The 19,888-nt window shown below is 36.1% G+C and overlaps 1 protein-coding gene across 1 annotated transcript; it reads left to right on the top strand.

Annotated features, from left to right (window-relative positions):
• Positions 1–8,896: 8,896 nt before the first annotated feature.
• LOC100775944 (histone H1) lies at positions 8,897–10,385 on the top strand. Its single transcript, XM_003518839.5, has 2 exons — positions 8,897–9,219; positions 9,318–10,385. The coding sequence occupies exons 1-2, from the start codon at positions 9,040–9,042 to the stop codon at positions 10,044–10,046; spliced, it is 909 nt and encodes a 302-aa protein (XP_003518887.1). The 5' UTR covers positions 8,897–9,039; the 3' UTR covers positions 10,047–10,385.
• The last annotated feature ends 9,503 nt before the right edge of the window (positions 10,386–19,888 follow it).

Genomic DNA, 19,888 nt, shown 5'->3' with positions numbered 1-19,888 from the left:
CGTGTAATAATTTCAAAGTTGGACCTTTGAACAGGGTGAAATGAATGGCACACCCTCCTTGATTTGCATTATCAACATGCAAAGTTTCATTCGGGTTGTTACTTCTTCTAATAGAAAGTGTATATTAGCTTGTGGAAGTTTCTCAGCAGAGCATGTGAGTTGTGAGGGGACCAATATGGGCATTCATGCTCGATCATTGTTTTCTTGGGTCCAATGTGTTATCAACGTTATTAGAGAATAAGTTCTATCTTTTGCCTTCAGTGCCCGTGAACCATTGGCATTTTATAATCAATTACTTCTTTCAATATTATAAAAACAAATTTAGGGACGGGGAAAATGTACTTGGATTAATGGCTGCATCTAGCATTAAGTGATTAGGATGAAGTATCAAATAGTGTAGTCTCTTGTAAGATCTATAATTGGAAAAGGGATGCTACTAAACATTCTAGACAGAGAGATATGCTAAAAACTTCAGTTATTCTGTAAAAGACTCCATTGTGATCATTATAACACGGACAACTTATGCTAATTTTTTGTGTTATTTTTCAATTAGAAGCAAAATTTTATCTTAGTAACTTATGTCAGTTACCATTAAGTGTGGAAATTAGTCGGTGAGAAATTATTTTATTTTAGTATGTAATCTTAACTTCAAGTTTTATGTATGTAGTTATTTTAAATATTTGAAGAAACAACTAGGATTCAATTTTTGTAGGATTGTTTCCAATAAAAGAATATTGTGATCTATATAAAAAATAACTAATGTTGATTTTTTTATGTAAACCTTAATTCACTCAAATTATGAATAAAATTCTATTTTTTTATTGGCAAAGAAAATCAAAAGCATTTAAGAAATTGTATTCAAGTATTTTCTTGTAACAGTTAGACACTTACACTAATCTTCAACTAGAACAAGCGTGGTGCAAGGTCTCAGCTGCCCTGATCAACTTTGGATTTGATATGGGAAGAAAAATGAAGACCGTATAATATGGTTCAATTCTAACCTAGGATGAATGAGGGTAGACTTTATGTTTCAACAGATTGATGATGATTTCCTCAAAGTTTCTAGCCTTTGATAGAAATAAAGTACAATGTGTCAACTATCATTGGTGGTTACTGGTGGTAGTCTAAACAAGAGTACTTAATTAGTCAAATCAGGAACCACCACGTAGCAATCGCATTAAGCCTTTCATTACACGATGACGCAAGAGAAAACCAATTGCTGATAGTTTCTTGCCAACTTTGCTTTCTTAATCTTTCAGTGTACATAAAGACATTTTTAGTTTTTTAACCCTCACTTTCTCCAAAATATCTTAAATAGTTTGTGTTTTTGGTACATAAAATATCGTAAATAGTTTGGCTTTGAATTTTTTTTTTCTATTTTAAAACTTTGTATAAAAATATTGAAAACAAAAAGTAATAAAAAAATTCATTATTTCCTGTAGAGTTTTTTTTTCTCAAATCAACCAGAAAGCTCGAGTTTATTGTGTCTCCGTTTTAATGAATTGGGTCAAGTCCATTGGGCTGAAGCTTGTCTTCTGCCTTATAGGGTGTTGCTAGGTGCACCCATCAGTGTTGTTGGTGTACCCAACATTTAATATGAATGGACAAAAATACCCCTGCTTTAAATTTAAAAAGAAATAGCGTGCACCCAGCATCCCTTACACATTTTGTTTCTTCTTCTTCCCTGCCCCGTTTTGTTCCTCGTTGTGTCACCATTTCCTCCACGTTTGGCCGTTGGAGCTTCTTCTCCTCCTTTGGGTGTCGATATTGAGGACCTGCATTGAAAGGGCTGCTCCACCGTCGAGGTAAGTTTCTTCTCCTTGTTAATGGCATTTTCATTTTCGGTTTTTGTATGCTTACGGATGTAGTTGATCCGTATTAGAAATAGGAATTAGTTTATTTATACGGATGTAGTTGATTCGTATTAGAAAATAGAAATAGGAATGAGGTAACGTTCATACGGATGAAGTTCATCTGTGTGAAGGTTTTAATTTTTTTTTTGGAAAAAAATTTATTTGTTTTGAAAAATGTTTTTAAATAGGATTTGTATTTCTTTGTTTTGCATTTAAAATAGGTATCTTTTGTGTTTATAAAAATAATATGTATGATTGCATGGTGGTATGAAATAATTTTAAAGTTTAATAGTAAATAATTTTTTTTTTTGTTTGAGTAATAAATGAGTAATTTAACATATTAATAATAAAAAAATAAAACTTTAACGAATTAAAAAAAATCAAAAAACCCATACGGATGAACTTCATTCGTATGCTTTATACGGATGAAGTTCAACTTCATCCGTATAAATCATATGTGAAAAATGATTACCACTCAGCCAAAAAAGTTAGAAAACCGTGTACCTCTGACGAAATCGAACCAACAACCGCAACAATCATCGATCTGTAACACTTTCACCTCCATCGAACCGCTACCTCTCTCAGCAATGGAAAACCAACACAAAAGGGAGAAAGGGAAGCACAAAACCATAAACGTGTAAAAAAAAAGAACATAAAAAACAACTTAAAAAGGAGCAACATGCCAGGGGCATTTTGGGCATTAATAAAGAATGTTGGGTGCACCTAGTAACACCCTGCCTTATATTCAAATCAAGTTCTTCTACCCATTGTCCATGAGAGTTGCTATTGGCACTACCAAACTTTTTAATGACACTACCCACGTGGGTACCTTTTAGCATTATTCTGAAAATGCCTTTTTGACAAAAACGCAATAGAATTATGATTCCATTATATATTTTTGGGGTGAAAAAAATTACATAACAGAATCATGATTCCATTGTGTAATTTTTTCACACCCAAAAAATACACAACAAAGTCATGATTCCAATGTATAATTTTTTTACTCCCAAAAAATACACAACGGAATCATGAGTTCATTGTACAATTTTTTTTGCCCCTAAAAAACAATAAAATCATGATTCTATTATGCAATTTTTCCACCCCTAAAAATATACAAGGAAAGTACATTTTCATTGTGTTATGTGTTGAAAAACACAATGAAATCATACTTTCATTGTGTATTTTCTTGTTTTGTAAAAAAAACACAATGGAAGTATGATTTCGTTGTGTTTCTCAACCCATAACACAATGAAAACATAATTTCATTGTGTAAAAAAATGAAATAAATAAATAACTTACAACAACAATTTGACAAAAGAGATGAAGGAGAAATGAGAGGACAAGTTGAAGGGAGAAGAGATTGGGCGCATAGGGGGGGGGGAGTTGAGCAAATAGGAAAAAAATGGAGAAGGGTTTAGGGTGTAGGAAAAAGAGAGAAAGATAAAATGAACAATTTGTTATGATTGGTAGTGACAATAACAATGTTCATTGCCCATTAAAGTTTGTTTTGAAGCCTTAAGCCAACATTAGTTCATGACTACTTGAATATTATTATCTTAACAATCAAGTCCTTATATCTATGAAAAAATAGATCATATATTGATAGTGTAAAATAATTTAATATTATTATTCAATTATAAATCACCAAGGACAATGAATTTATTTATTTTTTCAATAACTAACTTAAAAGTCATACTAATAATAATTTTTAATTAATTAAGCATATAAAAAATTACATTGACAATACATAACAATTAAACTTATAATTAATCATAATAATGACACATAAATACAGTGATTGAAACAAAAAATGTAGAACTTAAAAAATTCTTAATATTTTGTCAAAATTCAAACAACCAATTGTAAGCATAAATGTAACCTTTGAAACTTTTTAAAAGTATGGTGTTTCTATACTTACTCAAAACATGACTTCTAATGCTCCTAATGCTCCTAATGCTAAAAGTGACTAGGATGCCATCATGATAATCATAGTACTCAATATCAATTAATCATTCTTCCTTAATCAATAAATCTAGGATTACATTGTACATACATCTTATTTTGTAGAATGCCATTTTTTTCTATTTTTATTTTTATGTTTAACCCATCACAAATCAATCCAGATTGATATAGTTCTTGAATCACACCAACTTGTGCCAAAATAATTTGGATCTAAATTTTATTGATGACAATTGCTAAATGCAGTTCCCTATTTGCTAAGTGCACTCCTTTTTCATATTTTTTTCTTCCAACATTCCTCTATGCAGGAAATGTCTTAACATTCTTCATAAGATCTATCTAAGGGAAAAAGAGTGAAAAGTCAAAGAATAAATCCCTATTTCTCACAAAATGGCAGGCATACCATTTAGGTCGACTAATAAATTAGGACCGTATCCACAAGGACTCGTGCAATATCAACCAAAATTGTGCAAAATTCATTAACTAAGACAAAGAATTAATAAATGGATATTCGAGGATAGTTTGATTCAATTGAAATAAAGATTAACAACTAAAATAAGAACTAAAATTTAATAAAACTCTTTTTGGGATTTTCCACGAACACATAGTAGGCAATAACCGGAGTTAAGAAAACAATGGAAAATGTTGGGATTTGACTTCACTAAAACATCTTCTCATGTGTCAACAATACTAATTAATCAAGCTATAGCATCAAAGTTGCCATCAACCCACAAATTTACACTAACTCTAATTCCTTAGATAGAAAGAGTCCGAATTCCTTAATTAAACTATCAATCCCTTAAGTAGCTTGACCAAGTAACTTGCTTTAACCCAAAAGGTTTTTAGATGGCTAATATTCGTTACTCCATCCCTATAATATAAGGTATATTGATAACTGCTAAATATGAGTTATTTTGATAATAAAAATATATTGAAAATATCTTTGAAAATATTTATTTAGCAGTTATCTTTGGCTTAAATATTAAGATTTGATATTTTTCTTATTTATGACTTGCAAATATGAAAATGAGAGATTAAAAAAGAAAAAGATTGAGAAAATATCCAAAATATCAGGAAGTCTCAGAAAGATATGATTAAAAGCAAAACAAATCCAAAAAATATCAAAAAATATCACTGAGGAAGATTTTTAGCATCAGGCCCAAGTCCACTACAACAACTATAAAAGGGAGTCAAGCCAAGCATAAGAAACAAGACCACAAGACCCCTCTAGTAGGGGTTTCATTTACTCCCTTCCTTTCTTCCACTCATCTTATCCCATCAGTTCTTATACCACATCCATGGTAAAACCCTTAGTGGCCATGAGTGGCTAAACCCTTAGTTAAGACCTAACAGGCCTAAAAGCCAAGCGATGTATGATGTACTAAGTATTTATTAATGCAAAGGTATTTTCTATTCTATTATCTTTTCTGCTTTTATCTTGCATTATTCATCTTTATATTATGTTAGAGGTTAGACGCTCGGGAGAGGGTAACTTCTAAATAAGATTTAAAGAAGGTATGTGTGCATTGGTGGAGTTAGACACTCAGAAGAGGGTAACTTCTAATAGAACAAAAAGAAAGGATTTCATAAGAAATCATTGCTAGGAATAGAACGATAATTTTATGCCCATGCATTCTTGCAAACATCTAGAATTCATACTTCATGCATTTTATTTGTTAAGTCTTTGCAAAGGAATTTGGAAGATAGATAAATAAAATAGGTTTGTCATGGTGAGGAATCAGAGACAAGTAAATGAACAGATGTGGGTAGAATAAAATCACCTAAATTGATGAAGAAAAATCATAAACTCGTAGGTCCCAACATTATCACGTTCTTGATTTTATTTCTTTTATCTTTTATTTTTTATCTTATCTTATATTTCCTTTTCTTATTTTTATCTTAATCTTTTATTTTATTTTATTTTTTATTTTCTTTATCCTCTTTTAATTTAAATCTTTTATTTTTATCTTTAAATCTTTATCTTATCTACTATATTTTCTTATCTTTATTTTAAGTTCTTTATGTGTTACTTTTAAATTGGGTTTGCATTAATCTAAGTATAAACAAAGTCCCTGTGAATTTGACACTCGGACTTCTGGGTACTTTACTACTTGTTACAAATTTGATACACTTGCCAACGAGTTAACATGTATTAGTTGTATTTTTCAGGTCAAGGATAAAGATCATTTCCCAATAACATTCACACCAAATCAATAATCAAAAAGAGGCCAATCCAATAACAACATTAAGAACAAAAAAACACACGATAATATTAAACTATGAACTTGAATAAACAGCTTAGAGGATTACATAAGAGTTGGTTGGTTACATCAAACCCCAACAAAGGGAAATTTACCTATTCATGAAAAGAAAAAAAGAAATGAAAGAGATAAAAAGACGAAGAACCCGTGGAGAAAAGCTTCAAGAACATGCACACTTTCCAAAGATGATGCCTGTGACATTCTCTTAGAAAACAAAGTTTAGTTAAAACCTCTTATCATTGCCTTAAATAGGCCCTCACATGTGTGCCTTTTAAATTACCACATGATACCATGGGAGCCCCATTTTTTCCCGACTTAAGCGTCACTTTATTTGATGAAGATTTAGGTGTTTGAAGTTGGCACTTAAGCACCACAAAAGTCATGCTTAAGCCTAAGATGATGTGCTCACAATAATGATTCTTCAAGATTTCCTTGCTTTGATCCCACCATCAACTATCACTTGAATCCTCTTACTTCTAAGTTAAATTAAACTAAAATTAAATGAAAACTCATGCAATTAACTATTTAAAAGCTACTCTAATTTATTCACAAATTAATTATTAAAAAGGGCAAACAAAGCTTACAAGTGTTGGATTATTAAGATAATTATCTTCAATATAATGATTTAATTTAAGTCCTCAAGGCAATTATCACTATTCTACATCAAAAGGTGCTTACACGACTAAGATAGTGTAAGTTGCAAACAAAAAAATGTTTTATTTGATCTTTGACATTGGATTTAGAGTACTAATCAAGAAAGATAAGCAAAATTTTCTATCAGTCTTAAGTGACTAGTTGATGACAAATATTTAATGCTACATTAAATGCTACAATTAATACTCCAACTTTAATAGATCAATAGATGCATAAAGAAGACATTTTACAATTGAAATTACATCTTCTAATTCTAGTTTTTTTTTTCAATTTAAAAAGTATGTAAGCACAATATTGTTTTAAAATAGTGTTTTGTTTTGACACAAAATAAAAAATTTATGAAAATTACTTAAGATGTAGTTTTTTTGGATCAACAGATTTTTATTGCGAAACTATTTTTAATTTTGAGGATAAGAATTCTGCCTTGTAGGTGCAATAGGTCGAGATTCATCCAAAAAGATATTTAAATGCACTAACTCATACTTGACATTTCTTTGACAATTAATTAAAACTTATGTATGTTTGCAAAAATATTGTGAGATTGTCAAGTAAATATCAAATAATATTATTATATTTTATATATTAACAATACATACCATCATCCAAAAATATTAAGTAGAAGTTGCATTTCTATTTCATAGAATACATGTGTAAATAAAAATGTGATGCTTAATTTTCAAATGATATTTATTATCATAATTGTCTAAGCCTTAAACGACTCACATACAATTGATTAGAGTTTTAACTAAGGATAAATATAATAAATAATTCACATGAATAGTCTTAATATTTTGTCAATTGAGCAATCTTAAATCCCATGAAAGATGTTTGGGTTGCTTTAATAGTATATGTTATCACCGTAACATCTTTTCACAAAAAATGGAACTTGAATAATAATATAACCAATAGCAGTATTGTAGAAGACCCAAATCTTATATTTCAAACAGAGATAGTCATTTGAGTCATGTTGTGTGACAATACAACAGAAAATAAACATAACAAATATGCATATTGGGAGCAAACTCTTAGGATACTAATGTGCATATGGTTGTATAGTGAACTTGTTTAGAATAATATTATGTATATTGTGTATGGTGTTTTTATTTTATTTTATAAGATAGCATAACACGTACTTTTATCACAGGAATTCATTTATAAACAACAATAACTAAATATAAAGAAATTTCAAACAGTTCATGTCACCAATTGATAGGTGGATCAAGTTGCCAACCTTTACATCAAGTGTAACACAAACTTAATTGAACATATCAATGCCTATCCTATGTAGATCAAGCAATCTAGCACCGCATATGCAACGTATTTGTAAATTTGTATAATTCAAGTATGAATTGAATCAAATGAGTGGAATGGTGTTGGGCAACAAAGTAGCTTTGTATCCAATCTGCATAGTCTTGCACAACAAAGTATTCACTTGCCTTTTAAAGCACTAATATCAAGAAAACAAACTTTTTGTGACAACGAAATTTTAGGACTGTAATTACAATATCATTAAACACCATTACATTGCTGCAATATTGAATTTGAACAAATGAATGTCAATTCAGCATAATATAAGAGAAACTACAATGTTCTGCACACAATAGGTAGCCACACATGTTCTTTGGTTAGACTTTGTTCAACTTCAAGGACTTTCTAAGCAATCATTCCATACCCAAATCTAATCGGATTTTCATAATTCTTGATGCAATGGCATCCTCTGTTAACCTATTTTCACGAGTGGTGAATTGATCACACCCCCAGGCAAAGCATTCCCCTGAATCAGTGAAAAACCTTGATAACATCACAAGAAACCCTACTCATGACCATTGAGCCTTCAAAACCAAATTTCTCCCAAACCACTGATCCATTCAGCACAGTGAAACCCTCATCAGAAAGCTCAAATAATAAGCTAAAAGACTCAAAAGACCCCACTGAAATTCATCAACCAGAGCCGGAGTAATTGGCAAATGAATCGAGCTTAGAAACACACACCAAAAGCAAGCTATAGCACCCAAAACATTCCAAGCAGCCTCCCCCATGGAACAACCGTTGATAAAAGCCACATCCAATGGCTCACATTCAAACTAAAACAAGGCTTGAATCCGTGTGAGGGTCCCGTGGACCAATCAGAAATAAGTATTTGGATATAGTCTCTCACACACTTGACTATTTAAACCATCAAAATTCTCTCATCTTCACTCACACCAAAATTTGCCAATTGCCATTTCAATCCCCAGTTTCTTCTTCAACGTCCTCTTACGAGCAGATCCCAATTCTCCTTCCCAGTTTCAAACCCTAATTCCCTCATTCCCATGGCCTCAGAAGAGCCCACTGTCGCGGTGGAACCCGCTCCCGAACCTGCCACCGCCGAGCCTCCCCCGGAGGAGAAGGAGGAGCCCAAACCTGAAGCCAAGGCTAAGAAAACCAAGGAACCCAAACCTAAAAAGGTTTCCAGACCACGCAACCCTCCCACTCATCCTTCCTACGAGGAGGTTCGATCCGAACCACAATTCTTAATTTTCTCCATTTTCCTCTCAGAATTTGTTTGTGATCTGATTAATTTGGATCTAATTTTGATTTTCTTTTGCAGATGATTAAAGACGCAATTACCTCGCTGAAGGAGAAAACCGGTTCGAGCCAACACGCGATTGCGAAGTTCATCGAGGAGAAGCACAAGCAGCTTCCACCGAACTTCAGGAAGCTTCTTCTCTACCATTTGAAGAAACTTGTAGCCGCTGGAAAACTCGTCAAAGTCAAAGGCTCCTTCAAGCTCCCACCTACCCGACCTTCTGCATCTTCTTCTTCTTCGCCGGCGAAGAAGAAGAAGCCCGCACCTGCTAAGCCCCAACCCAAGCCCAAGCCTAAGCCTAAGCCCAAGCCCGCTGCTAAAGCCAAGGACACTAAGGCAACTAAGTCAAAGGCACCAGCTAAGCCCAAGGCAGCTGCTAAGCCTAAAGCCAAAGTTCCAGCCAAGCCCAAGCCCGCCCCTAAACCAAAGGCTGCTGCTGCTGCTGCTTCCAAGCCCAAGCCTGCTGCCGCCAAGCCCAAAGGGACTAAGCCAGCTGCCAAGCCCAAGCCCAAGCCCGCTGCTAAAACAAAGGCTGCTGCTGCCAAGCCCGCGGCAAAGCCCAAAGCGAAGCCCGCCAAGGCTTCAAGGACGTCGACACGGACTTCACCAGGGAAGAAAGCAGCTCCTGCTGCGAAGCCGGCAGCGAAGAAAGTAGCGCCTGCTAAGAAAGCGCCAGTGAAGAGTGTGAAACCAAAGAGTGTAAAGTCTCCAGCGAAAAAGGCTACGGCTAAGAGAGGGGGTAGGAAGTGAGAATGTGGTGGGTAGAGTGGTTTTAGGGTTAGTTTTGTGAAGTTCTTTGTCCTCTTGGTGGTGTAGTTGGGGTTACAGATGATCCTATAATATATGAAATCTGATTTTATGAAACCTTTGTTTTTTTTTTCTTTTATTTAGTTTGAATTTTTTCTTTGGTTCGACCTTAGGGAGTAGATTAAAAAAAGCTTCTAGCTCTGCTTTTCAGCTAAATGAGTTAATCATAAAATGTATCTTATAGAGTATGAGGTTTCTCTGCGTTATAGTACCTTTGATGGATCAATGTAGTATAAGCACCTTTTTCACATGAATGGATTTGTAGTATATGCTTTCTGTGTATGAAGTATGAAATTTGCCTTTAAGATGCCATTGGTGTCTCTATGATATGAGTTGATATGCCTGCATTTGCTTGATTGACCTTCTTGTATGAATTGATTAGCAATTGATTGTTTGCATCTCAACTTCTTCCTTGGCTTTAGTTGATTTTTTTTTTTCAGTGCAATTTCTGTAATTTCAATGCATCCTGGATGCTTGAATCTGTTACAATGTTATGCTTTTGTTTTAATGGTATAATAGAGTTATTCTTTTTCAAAAAGTTTTTGTGCGTATGGTTGTAGCTGCTTATTCAGTTTAATAACCAGAATGAATTTTGGTTAATTTTTGGACTTCGATTTATCTGAAGATATGCGGTAATAAAGGAATTGGTTAAGAGTGATTTTTACGCTGATGTGGTAACCACCTAGTGGAATGACAGGAGTGGTGAGGAAATAATTTAAAGATGGTTTACAACAAAATTCTTATCCTATTGCTTTCGTATGATTGTTTAGACTTGGGTGTGGAAAGTTATAGGAAGTATGTGTTCAAATTGTCTTTTATGCAATAAGGAAGAGCAAAATTAGTATCAGGCATACAAAGATGAAATTGAAAGGAATGTGTAAATGGTTGATGTTTTCATTTCTATTAGGGATCATGTTCAGTTTTAGTAGTCCATTTACTTTTTTCTGTGTTTTAGTATATAGCAGATATGCTTTAAGAGTTGTCACAATGGGAGGTGATGAAACGTCTGAACACTGATGGTTTAAAACTTTCAGCAAAATTGAAAATTGGCAACTATTGTGAGGTTTTGTTTAAAATTTTGTTTCCTTTCTTTGAATCATTTTGAAGACAGGGTAATGCAGTGAATAGCAGGATGAAATTATCTTTAGGGGATTACTCATGATTTCTTCGGGGTATTGGCTTTTGTTTCTGATGGATGGTATTTCTTTAGAAAAAGTAAATGAAAATCATAATTTGATGATTATTCTCCTAACCGGACCTTGTCACTTTATGTTTTTTACCTTACTCCTAGCTATTGCATATCACTTGCAGAATTAATCCCTTTTCACAATGACTACTTGGTGTTGGACTACATCTGGATTGTTGTGTTACTACATCTTCGTGGTAAGGATAGACTGCATTAAATAAAGATTTGTTATGCCTTATTAGGAGTTAGTCATCAACCTATGAAGGTTTGATGTTTTCTTCTGATAATTGTATTAAGAGTTTTGGGGAAAACGGGATTGTGAGTATTTGTGGTTGTGGATTTTAGTGTTAATGGAATGCATTTGCATTGATTCCGGTGAAGGGATCAATATGTGATAGTAATTGTCTAAATGACTTTGATTCTATATCTAGTTATATAAGAGTTAAGACCATGAACTGAGGACATGCTCTATTGTCGATTTTGTGGTGGTTTACTAAATATTTTGCAATGTTTTTGTTGGTGAGTTTGCTGATTTCTGCTTCTGTAATTTCTATCTGCTTTGCTTCATCTTGCAGCAGCATGAACCTCTGAATGAGCTTCGTTTATTAACCAAACAACATTCCAGCTTGAAGCAATTCATGGTCTCCATCCCTATCTTGCAACAACCTTCCAGCAAGAGGCTTCATCACCATCTGTGCTCCCCTGCTCTCCAATTGTTGTGTAAGTTTACTATTGTTTCACTCCATCAAGCTTCACATTTTTTTCACACTTAAAATTTTTTTTGATAAGTGAAATTGTTGTTTCGAATCTGGTGAAGTTTTTTTGTGCCAAAATCACTGAATTATAACTGGAATCTGTGTGTTTTTGTTTTAAACTACATGCTACTTTTTAGTTAATTGTGAACCATATCAGAAACTAATTAGGCTTGATAAACATCATTTATTAATTGCCGAGCAATGATATATCTAGTACTGAAATTCCTACAGCATTGCAATATTATTCCCCAAATCGCAAGGCCAAAAGTGAATCAGTTTACCACTCAAAAAGCATGTAGATGTAGCAATTATGCATCCATATTTGTCTTGTCGGCCTCATTATATGAACAAGCAATGTCCTGGTGGGTTGTCTCATTAATATACGAACAAAATGTTATTTATAGTTGTTAGGGAGTGCATATTATTTCCATTGTAGAGTGTCAGTATATGTAAGCTTTTGACATGTTCTTTTCTAGGTAGTGTGTGTGTTGTTCATGCTAGAGAGCACCACCCACTGATGAGTCCTAAAGATAGATAGGGATTTAAGAAACCTCAGCAAGCCTATTCTTAGATGCGTAAACCTTGGTGTAGTAAGAAGGATACTACACCTATTTATATTATGGTGCCCATAGTGGTTAGCATACTACGACAACAATGGTGGTGGTCCACCCTGTGACATGTCAGGTGGCAGTGTGTATCACCTTGTGGATGTGCATGTTTGTGGTGGCGCTTGCAACCATGATATTTCAGAGAATGGTGTACCCTTTGCTGTTGCTACACGTCTGAGTCCACGTCTCTAACATGTCAGAAGGTGGTGCTCTCTTGTTGTGACCATGCATTTGTACGTTGATGGATCTTGAAGAGCTTTAAGGTTTCTATTGTTAGGGGGCACATTTCTTGCTGTCCAATGTTACACTTGGTTTGTTGGCCCAGATGCAGGGGTGATGTTCGATCCATTTGATCAACAGTTGCATAGAAGTCAACTGTGTGGACGAGGGCTTGTGACACTAGTTGGTCAGCACAGGCTGAATGAGTGATGAATGTCAGAATGTGACGTAGGGTGCCAAGAGGTGCAAGTACTTGTGATGGCCGTCCCGTGGAGGCTGGACAGTTCACAGCCCCTCTAGCGCTAAACTAAGAGGCTCGAGGTAATGGTTGGCCCATAGAAGCCGCAAACTTCATGTGTGTTTTAATATCTCTACTGTTCAGGTTATATCAATCCCACTTAGCAAGCAAATGATAAATGATAGTGTTATGAACAGAAGTGATAATGCTGGGTTCGAGGCCAGCACCTCCAGAAATAAGGGGGGAGAAGAACAGAGAAAAGCAGAAAGGAGAGGAACTTTGCTATTTTCATTCATGCCTGATTTGGTTATTTACATAGGTATTTATAGAATTCTTGCTAACAGAATAGGATTGGATTACTTGCAAGAATATTCTGCACTAACAGAATTTAATATTCTGCACTAACAGAATTTGTCGTATTTGTCGTATTTGTCTAGCTATCGGGAACAATTCCAAATCAAGCTATATACGATATTGGTGGTGCTGCATATGCTGAACATGAAATCCCCGAGCTGCCCTCAAGCATAGTCTCGAAGGTAAGCTGGTCTTGTGACTCTCCTATTGGGCTTTTCCTTGATCTGCACCCTTGTATGTTCTGCTTGGACCTCTGCTGATTGTTCTGTTTGCACCCTATCACTTTCCCTATCAGATAGTTACTAATAATAAAAATTTATTAGTAACCGTGTTGGTCCTTATTGGTGTGGATTTCTGTCATGCTGACAAATGAACGAGAGAGCTAGATGATGAAGTATAAGATTTGCTTGAGGAATAGAAATCATGTACTGACTAGATGGTGCTTAAGTCTAGAATTGGGTGAATTCCAAGTTCTATGGCCTAGGCCACTCTTTCCCCTGAGCCTTGACTGGGGGGCTTGTTCCAGTATGCCAAAAGACCTACATCACTTAGGAGTCAAGGCCAAAGGTAGTTTATAAAAACCCTTCCCTCAATCCATTGAGGTGCATTTTAATAAGGACAAAACCATGATGGGCCACCGAGTACCAAAGTGGACAATAACTTGGATGTGGTTACCCTAACGATCTTGGTAGACTTGAGGTCGGAACAACAAGCATGATAATTTTGGATGACATTTCCAATTTTAGTGGCTGTCTGTTATTTCATATAATTTTATGTAAATTAGAATTTTGGCTATTACAAAGTTTCCATCTCTGCTAAACTATTTTGAATAATGTCCCTAAAAATATTCATTTGAAAGAGCCAATAAAGAGGCATAAAAGTGGGCTTTCTCTAATTAGACAAGTAGGGACTAGATTCATGTACCTGCCCCTTGGTGACAGCAGAAGCATGGTTATCTGATAGATTGCTAGCTTTTTGCCCATGAAAACTCAATATGCTGTTTAAGAGCCTGTTCTTTAGCTTTAATTTCTGTCATAGTTGTCAATCCCACATAGTGGCACGGAGCGACCAACCTTAAAAATTTTATAGCAGGTTGGAGGATGGTTGCTGTTCTAACCAATTAGAATTAAAAAAATTAAAGGTTAAACTTAGAAGTTAGAACAGAGCACAAGACAGTGAGATGAGATACCTGTGTTGAAGAGATCATGAAACAGAACAACTCAGGGACGGAACAAAGCAAGGAAGCAAACATGTCACGATTGGCCAGGAATGGTGACAGGTTCACCAGAAAATGCCCGCGAAGGTCTCATGAATTATCGAAAACTATGGAGAGCCAAGGGTGCAAAGTTGGGGGTCACCAACTGTCACAGCTGGCAAGAAAATGTTGGGAAATGCTGGAAATGTTGCATGGAAGGATGGGTGTATGTCGAAAAGGAGAACAGTTGGCCCTACTTCATAACAGACTAACAGAGGCACACAAGTGAATGAGAAATTAGGGTTCAGCTCTGATTCAATGGTGTCGGAATCCCAAATCGATCCTCTAAAACAGTCCTAGGCGATGCTGCTTTATGCCGCTTCATGGTTAAAATGGGATTTTTGTGACCCACTTCAGTAATGCCCGTGCCAGCTGTGATTTTGTCGGCTATTGCTGCTGCAATGACCGTTACTTCAAATTGCGACACTATTCAATTTTCGTAGCATGCTCCATCTGTTCCATGACACGATTTAGCGATAGCGTTGTAATTTGGTGCTATCGACAACTATGTTCAATAAAAAGAGTAGTTACTCAGAATAAATGTTGATTTCTTTCCTAAACATGAGTTAAGATGTTGGCAGTGGGCCATCCCGTTCCATTTCCTTTCTTGACTACTCAGTACTAACTAGAAAATACTAGCATGAAACAGAGTCAGTTATGAGGCAGCACACTTCTTTTCATATTTATAAAGATTTTATGTTGTGTATGAATTTATCTTGGCATATGTCAGTGGAAAGAGTCAGGGCTAAAACTAAATTACCATGAAATTGTTTTTAAACTAATGGTCTTTTTGGTATGAAGGACAGAAAATTTAAATTTGAATTAAAGGGAAAGTGGAACTGTGGAAGGAAATAAAATTTTTAATTTTTGTATTTGGAATTCAACTTTTCTCCTTTTTATTTTCACTTTTCCCCCAACTAAACAAAAGAAAATATATGGTCATCTGTATTTTCTTCCCTTTGATTCAAACATACCATAAATGTGATCATAATTGTGAGTTTTCTTTTAGAATTAGAGATTCACTGTTAGATCTTCTGTTGATTGCATGGTTATCAAAATTGCGAGCCAACTCATAAAATCGTTTGAGTTTACATTCCTACACCAACGAAATGGGTTAACTCGTTTGTAAACTTGTTTTTGAGTAAGCTTGTGCAAACTCATGTCGTGAGTTTAGGGGTGATTCAAGGAGCTCAGTTGGGCATTAAAATATAGCCCAAAACCACACTGGTTGTGTGCATTTTTGGATTGTGATTTATGCAGAACAGACCTAGGGCACAATTTGTGTCGCACAACCAGATCTGTGATGGTGTTTTCCCAGCTGTGTTTTGAGTCTTGACGTTCTCTCATTCTCCTCTGTTTTGGTGCAACCAAATTTGCATCTGTAGTGGTGTTTTTTCCCAGCTTTGTTTTGGGTCTTGACATTCTCTCCCATTCTCCTCTGTTTTGGAGCCACCAGATTTGCATTTGTAGTGGTGTTTTTAATTTTTTAGTTTTTGCTATATTTCTATATTATAGAGTTTAAATGTTGATTATTATGTTATTTATTGGTATTTTAATATATTTCTTTTTTTTTGAAAGGCCACAAAATATTATATATATATAATTTCAAAGAAACAAAGCAGCACCAGAGGTACTGCTGGTGGTTGATACATCTTAAGACATAGGAAAAAAGCCCATCAAAACAAAACTGAGAAAACTCAGATACACCCTTCCCAAACATAACTAAAGAAATACATTAGCCAAAGTATCGCACTATATTGGACGACCAATAGTTAAAGGAGTCATTAAAGTGCCCGTCTCTGGTTTTCAACCAAGACCACAACAGGAAAAGGGAATCTTCCATCACTTTTGTAGGATCGAAACTCTTGCCTTGGAAGACCAAAGAATTCCTATGCTGCCATATTGTGGAAGTTAAAGCAATCCACCAACAACGTCGGCGAGTTTGGTTAATGGCAGATCCAAAACCATCACAGAATTGAATGAAATGATCTGCTGGGGATGCTGCTAAGGGGCCAGCCAACTTAATCCAACTCATAGACTCCCACCATAAAACAGTAGTGACTTTACAATGGAAAAACAGGTGACCAGCCTCCTCTTGATGAGATCTACATAAAGGGCATGTTTGATCTTGGATGGATATATTTCTTTTTAAGAGATTGTATCTAGTGGGTAACCTGTTTTTTAAAATTCTCCAAGCGAAAACTGCAGCTCTAGGGGGAATGTTAAGTCTCCAAAACAAGTTGTAGATATTTGGCTGAGGAATATCTCTATTAACAGAGATTAGCAGTCTGTAGGCTGACTTAGAAGAGTAAATCCCCGAAGGATCTGCTGACCAACGCAAGGAATCCTTCACATGAGGTTGGATCTGGACATTACTGATCAGCTCCATAAATGTCACAGCTTCTGTATGTTCATGATCAAAGAGGTTTCTTCTCCATTTTAAGTCCCATCGCCAAGTACCGTGGGATAAGCTACCCATATCACAAATCTTACTATTCTGCTGTCTACTGATGAGGAACATCTGGTTAAACTGCTGATCCAGGTTAGAACCAGTCCCCAACCATTTGTCCTTCCAGAAGTTAATTAAACTCCCATCCCCTACCTTCCATTCCATGTGCTGGGTAATAGGGCTAAAATCAGGCTGCTTAACTAACTTTCTGAGGTCCTTCCACCATTGAGAATGCCAAGCCCTGTCTCTGCCATTGATTAGATCTGTCCAGCCCCCGTACTTGGATGATAAAGTTCGAACCCAAAGCTGATCTTGGTTAGAAGATAAATCCCAAATCCATCTTCCCAACAAGGCTGCATTGAATCTATTAATGTCCTTGATCCCAAGGCCTCCAAACTCCTTGGGGAGGCATATAGTGTTCCAATTTACCCATGCTATTTTCTTATGTTCAGAATCCCCCCCCCCCCATAGAAAGTTCCTTTGCAAGGAAATCACTCTTCGGACCACCTTATGAGGAATTTTGAAAAAAGACAGGAGATATATAGGAAGAGCATTGAGGACAGAGTTAATCAAAGAGACCTTCCCAGCCATAGATAGAAATCTCTGATTCCACTTGGACAGCTTTGATTCGAATTTTTTGATGAGAGGTTCCCACACCATCCAGCTAGAATGCTTAGCCCCTAAAGGAATCCCCAGATATAGAAAAGGGGTCTCCATGGTTCTGCAATTAAGGAACCGAGCTGCCTCTTGAACCCAATTGGAGCGAGCCCCGAAAATTCCAACACTGCTTTTGGAAAAGTTGATCTTCAGCCCTGATGCCAATTCAAATCCTCTAAGCATTGTCTTCATAACAATTACGTTGTCCCAAGTAGCTTCTCCCACAAAAATGGTATCATCCGCATATTGCAGAATATTTATTGGGACCTTCTGCTTCCCTACCAGGTAGCTGCTATAAAGGCCTTTGTTCAGAGCTGTCCTCATCATACCATTCAAACCCTCAGCCACAATGTTAAAGAGTAACGGGGCTAAAGGGTCCCCTTGCCTCAATCCCCTTGATGGAGCAAATTCTTTTGAGGGGCTGCCATTTATAAGAATGGAAATAGTAGCTGATTGGTTGCAAGCCTTAATCCATCTCCTCCATTTGAGGCAGAATCCCATTCGCTCCATCATATAATCCAAAAAGGACCATGAAACAGTGTCATAGGCCTTTGCAAAATCCACTTTAAACACCAGGGCTGGCTTCTTACTTCTTTTAGCTTCCTCCAGAACTTCATTGAGGATTAAAATTCCATGAAGGATGTGTCTATCCTTTATGAACGCAGTTTGTCTCTCATCAATGAGGGCAGGCATCACTCTCCTTAACCTGTTAGCCAGTAATTTAGCTATGATCTTATACATACACCCAATGAGGGAAATGGGCCTGTAATCATCAAAGGACTGTGGGTGATGTGTTTTTGGAATTAAAGCCAGGAAGGATGCATTACTACCCTTAGGAAAGCTACCATTAGCATGAAACTCATCCACAAACCTCCCAAAATCTGGTTTTAAGACCCCCCAAAACTCCTTAATGAAATTAAAATTGAAACCATCGGGCCCAGGGCATCTATCTCCACAGCAGCTCCATACAGCCTCCTTAATTTCAGGTTCTGAAAAAGGTGCAGTCAAATCCTCCCTTTGAGTTGAATTAATTGTGTTGAATTGGACCCCATCCAAGGTAGGTCTATCCACTTTTTCCTCTGTGAATCTGGCATTAAAGAAATTAACAGCTTCTTGTTTAATCAAGTTTGGTTGCTGGACCCATGTATCTTCAACAAAGATACCTTGAATTGCGTTGTAGTGTCTCCTGAAGTTGATGGATTTGTGAAAAAATGCAGTGTTGCTATCCCCCTCTTTGAGCCATTTAATTCTAGATTTTTGCCTCAGAATTGATTCATGAGCAAGAGAAACCTCCCACAATTCCTGCTGAGTGGATTTCATTGCCTTGACTTCATCAACCCCCAGAGTTCTGACCTGAGCTATAGAATCAAACTGGTGCAGCTGCTGCTTCAATTGATCCACTTTGTTCTTATGACTATCCCCATACTGAATACTCCAACTTTTTAGACTGGATTTTAGGGTCTTCAGCTTGTTTTTCAAAACGATACTCCCCCAGCCTGATTGCATTTCCCCACTCCACACTTGCTTAACCAGAGCTTTATACTGATTATTTTTCATCCAGCAATCCATGACTCTGAAAGGCCTGGGACCCCAATCCAGCATATCAGTTTTCAAAAGGATTGGACAGTGGTCCGAATAGTCTCTATTAAGCACATGTTGAGAGGAATCAGGCCATTTAGTGAACCACTGAGCAGATACCAGACATCTATCAAGTCTGCTCCTTGCAGAACCATTTGGTCTACACCAAGTGAAAATACTGCCATAGCTTTTAATTTCGTGAAGGTCTGTATCAGCTATCCATTCATTGAAGCCATCCCTGTCATGAACACCCACAAACCTCTGGGAGGAACCAATTCTTTCATCCATACTTCTTATACTATTGAAATCCCCCAGGAAACACCAAGCAGTCTCAGGGTTAGAGGCTTTTAGCTGCTTCAAATGATCCCACAATTCTCTCTTCCCAGCTATATCACACGGAGCATACACATTCACTATGTTCACCAGCGTGTTGTCCTTAGTCCATCTTCCTGTCAACAACAAAAAATTCATACCCTTCACCCTCCT

This window comes from Glycine max, chromosome 2 (genome assembly GCF_000004515.6).
Source record: "Glycine max cultivar Williams 82 chromosome 2, Glycine_max_v4.0, whole genome shotgun sequence".
NCBI lineage: Eukaryota > Viridiplantae > Streptophyta > Magnoliopsida > Fabales > Fabaceae > Glycine > Glycine max.
Note: the sequence above shows the minus strand (reverse complement) of the source record. Positions and strands in the feature narration are given on the sequence as shown.

Bases quoted from the DNA above. Each gene is read 5' to 3' on its own strand.
- LOC100775944 (XM_003518839.5), top strand. From the start codon at position 9,040: ATGGCCTCAGAAGAGCCCACTGTCGCGGTGGAACCCGCTCCCGAACCT. The intron at 9,220-9,317 runs GTTCGATCCGAA...TTTCTTTTGCAG, and splicing joins CTCATCCTTCCTACGAGGAG to ATGATTAAAGACGCAATTAC.